At 48.9% G+C, this 14,998-nt stretch overlaps 1 protein-coding gene across 2 annotated transcripts in view; it reads right to left on the bottom strand.

The window, feature by feature from the left end:
• SVOP (SV2 related protein) overlaps window positions 1–14,998 on the bottom strand; it is an 84,602-nt gene that overhangs the window by 7,138 nt on the left and 62,466 nt on the right. For both annotated transcript variants that reach the window (XM_068563594.1, XM_068563595.1), the window contains 4 exons: window positions 8,706–8,782; window positions 5,315–5,422; window positions 1,599–1,710; window positions 598–679 (listed from right to left, as the gene is read on the bottom strand). In XM_068563594.1, coding sequence (XP_068419695.1) covers window positions 598–679; window positions 1,599–1,710; window positions 5,315–5,422; window positions 8,706–8,782 — 379 coding nt within the window. The remainder of the gene's footprint in view (window positions 1–597; window positions 680–1,598; window positions 1,711–5,314; window positions 5,423–8,705; window positions 8,783–14,998) is intronic.

The raw sequence follows: 14,998 nt of genomic DNA, 5'->3' as shown, positions 1-14,998 counted from the left end.
TCCTGCTCCTTCCGTTCTAGGTTGCCTAAGGGCACATGTGTCCCTCAACTAAAGGTCACAGCTTTTCTCTGCACAGCTCCCTCCTGGGACCCTGACCACCCCGTCTCCTCACCCCACAGGCCTCAGGTGGTAGCTGTGTCCCCAGCCACCTCCACCTCCTTGTGAGCTCTGGGCGCCGCTCCATCACTTTTTGGTTTCCCTAACCCCTATCCTACACCACTGTAATCTGTCCTTTATTAAACTCATCTCAGTTGCTCAGTTACCCAATTTGATACATGCACTAACATAAATTAGGAAACAATCTGGAAGAATATACACTGAACCATTCAAGAAAGTGGTCTCTAGGAAGGCAGAATGTGAGGCCCTTTAGTTTGGGGGTTTTATACAGTTCTGCAACATTTGGAACTTGTACACTGACCATAAGCTTTTATAAGCAGAAAACAATGACTGAACGAAAGCCTGAAATAATGAAGGCCTTCACAGCCGCCACTCAGACTCAAGGACAAATTTCACTCAGAGGAGCCCAGGCCGGGTGTTTCCGGAAGCAGGGCCCACCGCCCCCTTCCCACCCTGGCTGCTCCCAGGCATTCCTCCTACCTCAGGTGTGTAAACATAAGCTGCTTGGAAGCCTCCAGAAATAAACGCTCTTGCAATGAAGAGTAACAGAGTGAGCATATTTCTAGGAAGAGAAAAAAAAAGCAGATGAGCAAGTATTTTTTCTGACAGTTTCTTTCAGCAAAGTTTTATCTGCCCAGGTAGAATTTACACCCTAGAAACTGGCAAAGCCCACGTCACCCAACACACCATAAGGCAGGCACGCAGACACACGCATCCCAGTGGTCTCTAGGAAGACCTGCTTTTATAAGTTCATCATTCTCCAAAGTTCCAGGCTGAAATGGTGGTGCCCAGGGTGGGGCACGGCTGGGGTAAAGTGATGTAAATAATCCAAAGTCCAGATAGGACCTAGTCGGGGCAGGAATTGAGCCAGGAACCAGCTGAACCAGGGAAAGGAAACTTCTCTTCAGTATTATGAGGATAATCCTGACCCCCAGCCCTCTGTTCTATTGTTCCCATAATGTCTTTGAATATCAACATTTCCAGATCCAAGTTACATCTCCAGACCTTTCACAGATCTCTCATCTGTGGTTCGGTCTGCGGCCTCTTGGAGATCAACACAGGCCAGTTCCATATTTTGAGGCTCTTGATAGATGGAAAAAATGGAGAAATGCCAAAAGGGGATTATAAAACAAGACCTTGAAATATTGCCATGGAACAAATGAACACTTTTAACCCATATATGAATTAAACAGCTATATGCATGATCTTATTGGGAGATGATGTCCAAAGTCTAAATGTAATGGTGTCGGAGCAAAATTTGGACCAAAGTGCCCTCCTACCCCCACTCCCATCAGAGGCCCCCACTTTGAGCCCAATCTGTTGTCCAGTTATGAAGCAGCCAAGAGCCTCAGGCTTAGTGAGGGGCTGGGGGGGATCCTTCAGGTACCCCAGGGGGTGTAATCCACAGTCTGCAGGCACAAAGACCTGACCACGAGCTGAAAAGTAAGCCTGCTGGCCAGAGATCTGAGTTCACGACCCACCTTCCAACACAGATAAACAGCAGGAGGCTACAGAGGGAGAAGATGACGAAGCACAGGGCCATGGTCTTCTTGCGGCCCAGGCGGTCGATAATCCAGAGAGTCACAAGGACACCTGCAAGGGAGCAGGGGAGCCATGGGAGGCAGCATCTGACGTGAGCCCCAATAACCCCACCTCCTGGTACCACACCCTGTGTAATCCCCTCCTCTTGAGAGTGGGCTGGACCTCATGACTCACTTCTAATGACTAGAATACGGCAGAAGTGATGGGATGTCACTTCTTTTTTTTTTTTTTTTGAGTCAAAAAAGTTTATATTGGGAATTCCCTGGCAGTCCAGTGGTTAGAATTCTGTGCTTTCACTGCTGAGGGCCTGGGTTCGATCCCTGGTTGGCGAACAAAGATCCCATAAGCCACGTGGCGTGGCCAAAAAAAAAAAAATGTTTTTATATCAATATTTATGACAAAAAGACTTACAACAGTGTAAAAGCAATCACTTAAAATTATACTTTCCGTAAATGTCATTAATGTTACTAGATGTTGACAAACTGCTTAAAATGCCTTGAGGGACTTCCCTGGTGGTGCAGTGGTTAAGAATCCGCCCACCAATGCAGGCGACACGGGTTCGAGCCCTGCTCCGGGAAGATCCCACATGCCACGGAGCAACTAAGCCCGTGCACCACAACTACTGAGCCTGTGCTCTAGAGCCTGCCAGCCACAACTACTGAGCCCATGCGCTGCAACTAGTGAAGCCCGCACGCCTAGAGCCCGTGCTCCACAACAACAGAAGCCACCACAACGAGAAGCACGCACACCGCAACAAAGAGTAGCCCCCGGTCGCCACAACTAGAGAAAGCCCACGTGCAGCAACAAAGACCCAACACAGCCAATAAATAAATAAATAAATTTATTAAAAAAGGAAAAAATGCATTGAGTTATATGTCTACTGCAAAGTATATCCGTGAATCTTAGTCAGTGATTAGGATGATAGCTTTTTAAAATCAATTTATGCCAGTCTTAAAGACATATATCCATATGTCACTAGGGAGGTCACTTCTGAGATGAGCTTATGCAAGACTGACGTCTGTCTTGCTGGCACTTGCCCTCTCCCTGGCTCTTCTCATGAACTTGCCTTGATGGAGAAGGCCACCTGGCAAGAAACTGAAGGTGGTCTCTGGCCAACAGGAAGTGGGGAACTGAGCCTGTGGTCCAACCAACCCTGTGGAATTGAATCCTGCCAACAACCACGGGAGTGAGCATGAAGCAGACCCTGCCTCAGCTGAACTTTCAGATGAGACCACAGACCCTGGGCCAACACCTCCACTGCAGCCTTGTGAGATACACTGAAGCAGAGGGCCCAGGAAAGCCCAGGCTCCTGACCCACAGAAAATGTAATAAATATGAGTTGTGTTAAGCCACTAAATTTTGGAATAATTTGTTACACAGCAATGGATAACTAATACAGGCACCAGGGGAAGCCTGAATAGTGGCATTCACTGAAACTAGGCAGCAGACACCTGGGCTGGGGGTCAGAAACACGTAGGTTCTAAGACCTCATCTTGCCTCTAACTTGTCATGTGGTCTTAGGTTAGTCCCTCGCCTTCTCTGAACCTCAATCTTCCTTTTTTTTTTTTTTGGCCATGCCCGGCAGCATGTGGGATCTTACTTCCCCAACCAGGAATCAAACCCATGCCCCCTGCAGTGGAAGCATGGAGTCCTAACCACTGGACCACCAGGGAATTCCCTGAACATCAATTTCTTCATTGGAGAAGTAGGACTAAATAAAAATAACATTCTCTACCTCAGTAGAGGTGGTATAGCATATTGCTTGATAATAATAATAATAATAATATAATAATAAAAGCTGGGCCAAGCACTTTTACATCTATTATCTCATTCAATCATCAAAACAAACCTCTAAACTATAATGGAAAAGAATAAAGAAAAGAATATAGACATACACACATATATATATGAATAACCAAATCACTTTGTTGTACACTTGAAACTAACAATATTGTAAATCAATTAGACTTTCGTTAAAAAACAAAACCTCTACAAAGCATGCTAATAGCCCATTTCCCACTTTTATTCAATCAATACATTAAGTACCTACTGTGTGTCAGGAGCTGTTCTAGGAGCTTGGGATGTGTCAGTGAATGAAACAACAAAACAATACATGTAATAATAGGGAAGAAGAATCTGAGTTTCAGAAAGGTAAAATCATAGAAATGGTGAATGCTTGAAGTCCCGAAAATGGCAGCTGGCAATGCTGGGTTTAACACCAGAGGCTTTAATGTTACCTGCTAAGCTATATGGGAAAGATAGACAATGTAGTATAGGAGTGGACTCTGGGCTCTGGGGTGGGAACATAGGTCTTAGCTCTGCCAGCTGTAGGACACTCAGTGTCTTAGTTGGGTTTTCCCAGAAGCAGACCCCGGGACAAGGGTCCGAGTGCAAGGTGTTTACTTGGGAGGTCATCCAAGGAAGCACCAGTAGGAGACTGGAGAAGTGAAACGGGGAAGGGACGCAACTAATAAGGGTGCATATCAAGCAAGTTACCACCATGGGAAATTGCTGCTGGATTCCACTGGAGGGCTCTGGGAGTCAGTGCGGAACGCACACCTTAGAATTCTACCTGATAGGCGAGGAAATTGGGGTATTTATACACTGGTTGAAGGCTGTTCCCAGGTGTTAACTCCCTGGCACCTGCAGCCACCTTTCTTGCTTTTAGACACTGAGGCTTTCAATTCCTCCTGAGATAGCCCTCAGGCACAGAGATGCAGAAATTGGCAGCTGCAATTGGCAGGAACCATTTTTGCTACACCTCTCCAATCCTCAGTTTCTTCAGATGTAAAATGGGAATGATACTACTTCACAAGATTAAATGAGACCATAGCTGTAAAATATTTAGCACAGTGCCTGATATATATACAGTAAGCAATCAGTAAATACCAGATATTATTATTTTTGTAATAATACTATTTTTTTAAAGGAAAAAGATAGATCACCTTTGCTTTATGTGCAGGTTTGAATTTTTAACATCCCACCGATCCTTTCCAGTGTGACTGGTGTTGGGGAACAATTCTCCACGGGTCTCTTGTATTTCTGCACAGCTTGTGAGCGGAGGCACTAGCTGCCCTTTGGTTCCAGGCTAGCATTTCAAGGTTGTTTGTATAGCCAACAGCCTTGGAAGACAGAGATACTGCCTCCTTCTAGAGCAAGGGGAAGGTCTGTTTACTGCCCAATGTAATAAAGATGATGTCTCTCTCCAGGGCAAAGGCTGAGCAGGTTTCCGGCAGCCCATTATAAAAGATTTGGGTTCCCGAAGTGTGAGATGCCTGAGCTGTGTTGCAAATCCATTGCACGTGTAAGATTCGCCTGGACCCGTCCTCATCATCCCCATGGGACTTGGGGGCAAGAGGAGCCAGCACTAACATACTACTCAGGCTGCCTGCTGTGCCGTGAGTAATAGTCTTTTGTCTCTGACCCAGGGGTCTTGTGTCTTCTGCCCGCGTGTGTGTGAAGCTGGGCAGCTTAACTTGTTAGCCTTCAAACAGAGTAAAATGTCAGCCTCTTCACAGTTCTTGACAACTTGTAGCTAAGGGTTGAAAACAAATCCCCAGCTTCCCTTAGAAATGGGATTTGCTTCCAGGCGGCACCAGGTAAAGCCGCATTCCCAGGATGCCCTGCCCCAGCCCACGTGGCACAGGTCCCTCACCTGGGAACTCAGACAGGGTGGTCCACAGCAGGTCCATGTAATCCTCTTCACTCAGGTACTCACAGGCCAGGCTGCATTTTGCCTCTACCGCCTTCTTCCGGCTGGAGACTGGGAGGTGGAGAGAGAGAGAGAGAAAAAGAGCAAGAGGCATGCACAGTCTTGGGTCGCAGCCTCCTACTCCCCACGCCTCCTTCCCTGGGTATGATTTGGTTGGGATGCCAGGGAAGGAGCATGGGCTCAGACAGACTCAGGGGTGAATCCCAACCAGCAGTGTTAGAGCTTCATCTCTTTAAGCCCCAGGTTCCTCATAATCCTGGGGCTAATAAACCCCGGGGCAAGGTGGTTGAGACACTGAAAGCAGGTTGTGCATATGAATGTGCTTGGCCCAGAACTGACACATACTAGGTGCTTTTGTGGCAGACAGACTCTAGGGTGGCCCCAACGACCCCCACCTATATTATCTGGCCCCCATTACTTCCTTGATCCCACCTTCTCTCTCCCTTGCTCTGCTCATACTACTCCAGCCACACTGGTCTCCCTGCTGTCCCTTCAATACACAAGGCACGTTCCTGCCTCAGGACCTTTGCACTGGCTGCTCTCGTCCTCCATTGCACTTTATATATCCCCATGACTAATTTCCTCACCCGTTTCGAGTCTTTCTTTAAATTTCACCTTCTCACTGAAGCCATCCTGACCACCCCACTTAAAACTCTGACTTGCCCACGGCCCCTTACTCTGCCCCATACTCCTGACCTCCCTCACCTCGCTTTATCTTTTTCCCCCCATATCATTTGTTAGGAAACGGAGTCAAAGACTTTGAAATGGGCAAAATGTCCTGTCTTGTGAACCCTTATAGGTTATCTCGGCTTTCATGATCTTTAAGCTCTTTTACAACTTCACATTATAGAATACCAGTGCAAATAATTCTTGTGCATAAAAATGCAAGCCGTGTCTGGTGGTGATGCAATTGATTATTGCCTTATGCACACTGCCAATTTTTGCCTCTAAGTGTAAATCCATTTCAGCTTTTCTGATTGCCTATATACGTGTGTGTTTTGAATTCTCCTTTGAACCAACTGTAACCTCTTACTGGTGTTAGCAGACGATTCCCCATGGGTCTCTCATGTTCTCTGCCTGTTTTATAAGCAGAGGCACTGACTGCCTTTGTTCTGGACTATCTTTTCAAGGATTTTAGTTTAGCAAACAGCCTTGAAAGATAGAGAGGATCTCCCTTTGGTGCAAAGGGCAGGTTTACTTATGACCTTTGAAGATAGAGCATCTTTCTGCAGAACAAAGAGCTGGCAGGCTTATCATCTGGTATAAAAGATCTGGGTGCCCTAAGTTCAGGGTTCCTCTCATAACACAATCCACTGCTCCTTCCCTATCACTTTCCCGCCCAGGTGTAAGAGTGAGCTTTTAACACGGGGTGGCAAATGGGGTGGCAAATGACCGCCTGCACGCCAAATCTGGTCCCCTGCCTGTTTCTGCCTGGCCAGCAGGCTAAGAATGGTTTTTACATTTTTTAATGATTTTTAAAATCAAAAGAAGAATAACATTTCATGACGTAAAAATGATATGAAATTCAAATTTCTGGCTGTAAAAAAGATTTCCTCGGTGGGAATTCCCTGGCAGTCCAGTGGTTAGGACTCCGCGCTCCTCACTCTCACTGCCGAGGGCCTGGGTTCAATCCCCGGTTGGGGAACTAAGATCCCACAAGCCGTGCCGCGTGGCCAAAAATTTAAAAAAAGGTTTCCTTGGAATACAAGCAAGGCTTGCTTGTTTACATATTATCCATAGCTGCTTTTCTGCTACAATGGCAGAGCCGTTTGGCCCACAGAGCCTAAAATATTTACTATCTGGCTGTTTATAGAAAAACTCCGCCAACCCTTCCTCTATAACATCCCAATGGATCCCCTGCTTTGCTTAAGCAGGTCCACAGTTAGCCGTGAAACCAAGCAGGAGGCTGTGGGGCAAACCCTGGGTACGAATCCTTTCCATGTCCCCCGTTTCTTGCTTGTAGAAAATAGGCTTCATTCAAGCCTCCTAGACCTTCCCTGAGTTCCAAAGGACAGGTTCAAACAGTTGCTTATCAGGGAAGGGAGGGGATGCAGAAAAAGAGAAGGAGCTGTCAAGAAACAATAGTGCAGCCTTGGGGCAGAGTCCTGGTTCCTCCTCAAGGAATATACAGAACAATATCTTTGAGTTCTTCTGCAGGAACTGAGGCCCTCACCCAGGCTGAGGATGGTAACTTCAGGCTGAGCACAAGATTCCTGGAACATCACCCAGTTCCCTCACCACCAACCAATCAGAAGAAAGTCACATACCCTGCGGCCCTCCCCCCCACCAAATTCTGCCTCTAAAAACTTCTCCCCCCCCCACAAACCATCGGGGAGTTCAGGGTTTTTGAGCACGAGTCACCCGTCCTCCTTGCTCAGCCCTGCCATAAACCTTTCTCTGCTCCAAACTACGACGGTTTCAGTTTGTTTGGCCTCACTGTGCGTCAGGCACAGGAACTTGTGTTCGGCCACAGAGGCAAAGGATTTAGGCTCAGTCAATACCAAACCCCGAATTTATAATTGAACTGCTTCCTCAGGGCAGTTAAGACTCTCCCACACCTCCCAGCGAGATGTGATTCTGCTGTATTATTAAAACTTTATACTAATCAACAAAACTATTAAGTCAGATTATAGAGGCTTCATATGAAAAAGGTAATTGGACAAATCCCGCAAACAGGCAAGAATTTGATCCCTTTATCCCCCATCCCGGGTTCAATGCTAGGAATCTAATATTCCCTTAAAGACAGATTGGTTTGAAGTCCAGACATCTGTATATAGACTTTGCTCTTTATTCATTCCTTTTGTCCAGTGCTTCCCACCCCCAGCTCCACAACAGAATCACCTAGGGAGCTTTTCAAACCCACTCATGCCTGGGCCCTACCCACAAAGCCGCTGATTAAATTGGCCTGGGCATTGTTTAAATGGCACTGACTTTGTTGAAAAGCTCCCCCAGGTGATTCTGTTGTGTGGCCAGGATTGAGCTCCAACCTCATTCTCAGACTTGATGCACACGCAGAGGATGGCTACACAGGGTCACAGCCATAAAACTCAGGGCTGTACTTCACGGACCTCTTTAGGGGACATAAGATGTGATTCTGCTCTAATGTCAGGTCTACCGTGACAGGAAGGTCCAGGTTCCTACAGAGCGTCTTGGAAACCACAACCCAGCTCTTTCATGCTCAGATTTTGCAGAAACTTTCTCCCTGGAGTTTGTGCGAGGCCAGGCCCTGTGAGGGCAGAACCTGGGCTGGGGGTGTGTGTATGACCTCGTGTGTTGGAAGCGGGGAGGGGCGGGAGGGGACGGTGTGAACTGCTAAAGGGCTGTTGATACTCACTGCTGCAGACATCTCCTGCCTGGAAGAGCTCAGTGGTGAGCAGAACTAATCCATAGTAAGAGAATGCATTGGAAAACCTGCCAGGAAGGAAGCAAGAAAGGTAAGGAAATGATGGGAGAAATGCAGGTCCCCATTCCCTAACCCCTCTGGAAGGACTTGCAGTTTTAGCAGCAGAGACTAGGCTTTGGGCTCAGGCCACACTGGGCCTTTGGGGGGCTTTCCTGGACCGCTTGAGCAGGAAGATGGCTGGTACAAAGCGTAATGATGTGATAAAGGGAAGTGATCCTGTGTCCTTTGAAAGATCAAGAACTGAATTCTATCACAGATAAAGCTACCTCCAAGGCTGTTCAGTCAACCGGTAAAAGGAGGGGAAAAAAATGGGGGAACCAAAACGTGGTAGGAAACAGTCATTTTGACAGATGTCAACAGATGTCAGGGCTTCTGGGTTGAGTTGAATAGGGAGGAGGAGGGAGATATATTTAATAATATAGGTAGCCCCTACTTTTTCGAAAGTTTGCTTTACTGCACTTCGCTTTTACGAAAGACCTACATTAGTACCTGGTTTTGCTCGCCAGAAGAAATCCGAAGAGGATTTTCACTTTTTTTTTCTTTTTTTGGATTTTCACTTTTACAAAAAAAGGGAAAAGCGAAAATAGCATCCAGCGCTTATTTTATAGAGGCAGCACTTGCCCCAAGCAGCGAGAGTAGCGCCACCAAGCTCCTTTCCCGGGAACTACACTCAGCACCTCAGCATCAAGCTGCCATTAGCTTTTTTTTTTTTTTCAATTTATTTCATTGAAGTATAACTGATTTACAATGCTGTGTTAATTTCGGCTGTACAGAAAAGTGATTCAGTTATACCTATATATACATTCTTTTTCAGATTCAAGCTGCCATTAGCTTTGAACTGTGTCTATGAGCATCTGTGCTTTACCTCCATTTATTTTGTTTCTTTTATTACTAAGACATGTCCTCAGGTAATTACTTCTCTTTATGCCACTTCAGCTTAGGAAAGCTTTCATTGCAACGCTCTACTTTTGAATAGCAGGGGTAAAACTGTATGCAGAACTGGGCTCCAACTTTGCCCCTGCATTCCTGAGAGCTAAGTCAACTCACCAAGCATTTATTAAACACCTGCTGTGTGCCCAGTCAAATGTGGAGTCTGCAAACTTCATGAGCATTTCAGATCAGAATGACGCAGTTAACTAATTCCCGACCGTCCTTGGAACCAGAATACTCGCGTCTGTAGGGCTGGAATATTCTCATCCTGTGGTACAGTTACGTGGGAGCTCAGTCATAATCAGGAGCCGATGATTACTTTCCTTGAGTTACAACATGCGCTCGCAAATGTGATTTCTATAGTATTCTAAAATTAGTCTCTAATTGCTTAGTATTTAAGTAGTGTCAGCCCAACAGAATCACATGCACTCAAAGATTGATGCTCTCAATTCTGTTTCCCCACCTTTTAAAATATCCTGCCAGCTCCATACTTGTACTGGGCACACAGCAGGTGTTTAATAAAGGCTTGGTGAGTTGATTCAGATCTCAGGAATGCGGGGGGCAGAGCTGGAGCCCCGTGCTTTGTATTACCAAAGCTTTCCCCTCCTCTTCCCTGCAGTTGACCTCTTTGAGGACACTCCCCTGCTAATTAGCACCTCTGCTCAAAGGTGAATAGGAAAAGTGAGAACTGTTGAAAACAGGACACATAGTCTCAACCCGGCTAATTTTGTGCACTGTTAATGCTGTAGAAATTACAGCATTAATGGTAGAAAGAATTGAAAGAAGGGCTGAAATTTGACTAGCTGTGGACTGTAAGGTAATTACTCACTACAAATGCCCTCCAGCCAATGCCAAGGTTGTTATTTAAGAAAAAGTGGAACAAGAACTGAAAGTTCTAAGAATGCCCATGTTGACCAAATCAGTGGTTCCCAAAATACTGGCCTTGTGCTGCTGGTGGTACCCAAGGCAATATGAATGGAGAGGGGGATGGATACAGAAAAAGTATTAAATCTCTTTGTGAAAAAAACAGATTCCTTTACGTTTCCTTTCGATTCTTTAATTGTATCTCAGTCTTACTTACGGGCTAACGAGTCCCTAACACCTCCCCTCTCTCTCTCTCTTTTTTTTTTTTTTTTGTAATTTAAGGCAAATTTTAACAGATTTATAAAAGTCGTATATACAAAATACATTTGAACTAACCCCCGTAGCTATACAATACACTTTTTACACTGCATCATGTATCTCTTAACCTGGAACACAGCATCCGTAAACCGAGGCCTGTTCCCCACTGTCGGTGCCATTATGGGGGCAGGTGTGGAGCTGCAGCGACACCCCAGGGGCGGTGCCAGTGACCTGGCACTTGGCTGTTGCCCTTGAATTTCCTTTCTGAGTGTAGAGACCCCGGAAGAGCCCAGAGCTCCGTTTCTGCAGCCGCCGCCGCCTCTGATCACCCCTGCGGCCCTGCTCCCTCTGCGGGGTCCCCCACGCGCTACACGGGCCACAGCACAGCACAGCTGAGGACGTGGCAGAGAGGAGGGGGCCGAGCACACAGCACTGAACTCCCTGGTTGCAGTGGTGTCAACAGAGAATAACATGCCTGCCAATTTTAGCTGCTTCGAATGGAGTGAAGGAAAAGACACTTGGAATGTTTTGCCATTTGTATAACAGGTCAAAAGGTAATGCTTTAAGATCCTAGAGATGGGCAGACTCAGTAGAGATCTATTTTAAATTTCTCGATAAACAGGCTTGTTAGAGAATCTAACAGTTAAGATGATGGGGAGAAAGTTTCACAGGCTGCCCGTGAGCACTCCGGGGCGGGCCTCGCCCCCGGCTTCCACAGACTCCGCAGCGAGAGCTCTGGCCACCTGTTTGCAGGTGAACCTGGAAAAGGTGCCCGGGCTCAACCAGAAAGCTTGGGTGAGGAGGGAAGCCATGGAGAACCAGCTTTGTTAGCCCGACTGTCAGATCAAGGCTGGTTCCACTTTTGTGATCTGAGTTCCAGAGTCTCCTAGGTGACAGTGCTCTCTGCCCACCGTGGGCACCGACCTTTTTTGAGGGCAGCTTGACAGGCGGTGGTGGGGAGACCTCCAGCGTCACCCCGAGGCTGCGGGAGGCTTCCCCGGGGGCCCGGGCACTGAACGGAGCAGGTGGGGCCCCAGGGCAGAGGGTTCACCTGCACGGACACGTGGCGGCTCTGTGAGATGCCTTAGAGCGCCCAGGCTGCCACGGCGGCACACCGGGCCTGTCACCACTCAGGGTGGGCGCTGCGCATCACAAAACGGGGCCTCCTGGAACCCCATTCTCAGTTCCTTCCCGACTGGAGAAATTCTGAAGTTAGCTGAAAAGCTGAGCCCCTGGACCAGCACCAGGAAGCACCAGAACCCAGAGCTGAGGGCCTGTTTCCCACGACTCACAAGGGTCATGCCCTCAGCTGCCCCTACATTGGACTTCCCTCGGCCGGACTCTGGGTCAGCCTCACCAGGTGGGATGCGCGGTCCACGCCTCCCCGGTCACCAGAGCGGTCTGGCTCTGCGACCTGCCGGGAAATTCGGTCCCGCGGGAAACCTCCACCATGACTGTGAATAGCTGGGGTTATGTTTATTTGGGGGAATTAATCAGCTTCTGAAAGCACAAAATAAAGTGAATTCAGTGTTAGTAAAAAGGCGCCTGAGTGACAAGCCTGGAACAGACAGACCAGGATGACTGTGAGCCCGTGCGGCTCAGCCCTGTCTACACTCTGCTGGCTGTGCAATCAGAGTGCTGGCCGCTCGCCCGCCCAGGAGGAAACTCGGGCTGGTCCAGGAACACCCAGTAGCTGCTCTAGTGTTTCACTGTGGTTTGTGTTACACACACACACACAAAAGAAAACCACCAGAATAAAAACACTACCTTCATAACCAGATCAGAAGCGGAGAACCCAATTTCCAGGGGGAGCCAGGTGTGCGCTTCTCTGTGAAGCGAGCCACAGGGCCGCGTTTACGGCAACAGATGCAAAGTCTTCGGGGCCCTGTAATAAGAACCTCACAGTGACGTGCCAAGGTCATTGCTGGATTTGAGGAGGAGGAGGGAGTCACCAGAGGTCAGGATGGGATACAAGAGCAGTTCCCTCCTGTTCTCAGCTACTCTACACCCTAATTACAGGCTTCCGGGGAGGGCCCTGCTGCCTACCAGGACTGTGTTTTGGGGCAGGAATCTCATGGTCTATGTCTGAGTTCCACCCCATTTCCTACCCCTTGCTATACTCAGACGCCAACTCCCAGGAACGTCCATCCTGCCAGGAGGTCTGAGAACTCACTCGGGCCTGGCAACATCCCGCTCCTTCCCGTTGTAACCTGGGGCGGGAGCCTCGCGTAGGATGTTCCCACGCTAAGCAGCGCTCCACTCTCCTAGGGGCTCGCGACCACCGTCAGGGTCAGCAGAACCCCTGCAGGTGTGCGGCCCACACCGAGGAGCCGCTCTGGGTGTGAAGCATCCCGTGTCATCCAGCGAGAGGCAGGCACTGGGGGTGCTTCAGGCAGGTAGCAACTTGTTGTGCTTTCAAGTAAGTTTTCACCTGAAGAGATGCCGACATGGTGTGGAAACCAAAACCACCTATTTCGATATGCCATCCTGAGCACCAGTGGACACCCAGACTCTAAGTTCTAGCGGGTTCTGGAGGGCGAGACCTGGCAGGAGAGCAAGGGCCCATACGAGCAGCCGGGCCTTGCGTGACCTGAAGTCCTCCTCCAGCAGAAGGTAGGAAACAGACACCGACAGTGGGACCGAGGAGGCGGAGTGGCCCTTCCACGCCCCACGGGCTCCACTCCACCCACAGCGAGTCTCACCACTTCCCTGAACTCAGCGCGTACCACGTGCCACCTGCCGTTAAGGGCCGTTAACACAGCAAGTGCCGGCCTCTGAGCCGCCTTAACCAAGCAGCTCTTTCCTCTGGGGATCCGCCATCACCTTCTTCAGGGCCCAGGAGGTGCTGCACAAATGCAGTCAGTAAAAGCAGCCCCTGCTCGGGGGGGCTGAGCTCTCAGCCCTCCCAGCTGCAGGCCCAGCACCAACCCTGGCACCAGGGCCTGCGCCCGGAACGCCGAGTCCGTGAAATGCAGGAATCCCACACGCAAGGCCCACCTCTGCCTAGGGCTGCCAGGCAGACTTTAAAAGGGCTTGTCTTCTTCTTCAAACAGAGCTCCCTAAATTTCCAGGCATCACTGAAGAATGAGGTTGCTGAGCGCATCTGATGTGCCTTATGGAGAAGGTGACGTCAAAAGGCCCGAAAGAACCACCCGACACACAGTCGAAAGCTTAGTGGGAACTTCTGCTCTTCACTTAAACCACAACAGAAAACCCAGCATCACTTTCTTCCTGAGGCAGGTCGCAGGTCACAGTGAGGGGAGGATTCGGGGGCCACTACGTTGCAGACCACAATTCCAGCAGCCTGGAGGGAGTCCTCCACGGTCCTCTGCTTCATGGCTCCTCACCCCGGCTGCATAGCAAGCACGCAGGAAACCAAGAGTGCGTCCATGTGATGCCTGTACTGCACGGTCTCTGAGTGGCTCAGCCCGGAGCTTTGCAAAGCCCCTCAGGTGATCAGACTGCAGCGCCAGAGCTGAGCATCATGATCTAGTCCAACTTTTACAAATGGGGAAACTGGAACCCAAAGAGCTTGGCCCTCAGCCGCGTGGATAATGACGAGTGCACGTTTCCCTGGGGTGAAGGTGCGCTTCTGCCTTCCCCACTGTGGGCAGTTTAGGGGCCCACACGTGGACGCACACAACGTCTACCCAGGCAGTCGCCACTGGACAATACATATGTGCCTTCTCTACATGAGAATCCTGAGCTCCATGAGCTCTGTCGACTGGGAATGGTTCACACTTTGCGTCAGTGGTTTCTTCGTTTTGTGATGGGGACAGTCACCCCACGAGGTTGCAGAGAAAGAGTTCCCACCCTTCCCTTCCCTTGGGCTTCCTCCAGCCTCCGGTCTCTGGACATGTCCACGTCCATCACCAGGTCCTCTCCTCGGGCTCCCAGGTCTCAGGGCAGCAGGTGTGTCTTTACATGTGTTTGCCGCTGTTCCTTGTCCTGAAGTCGTGTTCCAGAGGCATCCGCTCAGCACAGTGTAGGTGACAGCGCTCCTGTTTCCCATGTGGAAATAAAAACCGTGATCGACAAGTAATGAACCTTCAGGGAACATTAGGGTTTGAGTTACCCAACTGCTCTGAATTTTGGGGACTGAAAAATTAATGTTGGCTTGGCTTCGAATGCTGAGTTGATATTTTCTATTAAGCAAAGGAAAACTAAGGATT

This window comes from Eschrichtius robustus, chromosome 14 (assembly GCF_028021215.1).
Source record: "Eschrichtius robustus isolate mEscRob2 chromosome 14, mEscRob2.pri, whole genome shotgun sequence".
In the NCBI taxonomy this organism is placed as follows: Eukaryota; Metazoa; Chordata; class Mammalia; order Artiodactyla; family Eschrichtiidae; genus Eschrichtius; species Eschrichtius robustus.
Note: the sequence above shows the minus strand (reverse complement) of the source record. Positions and strands in the feature narration are given on the sequence as shown.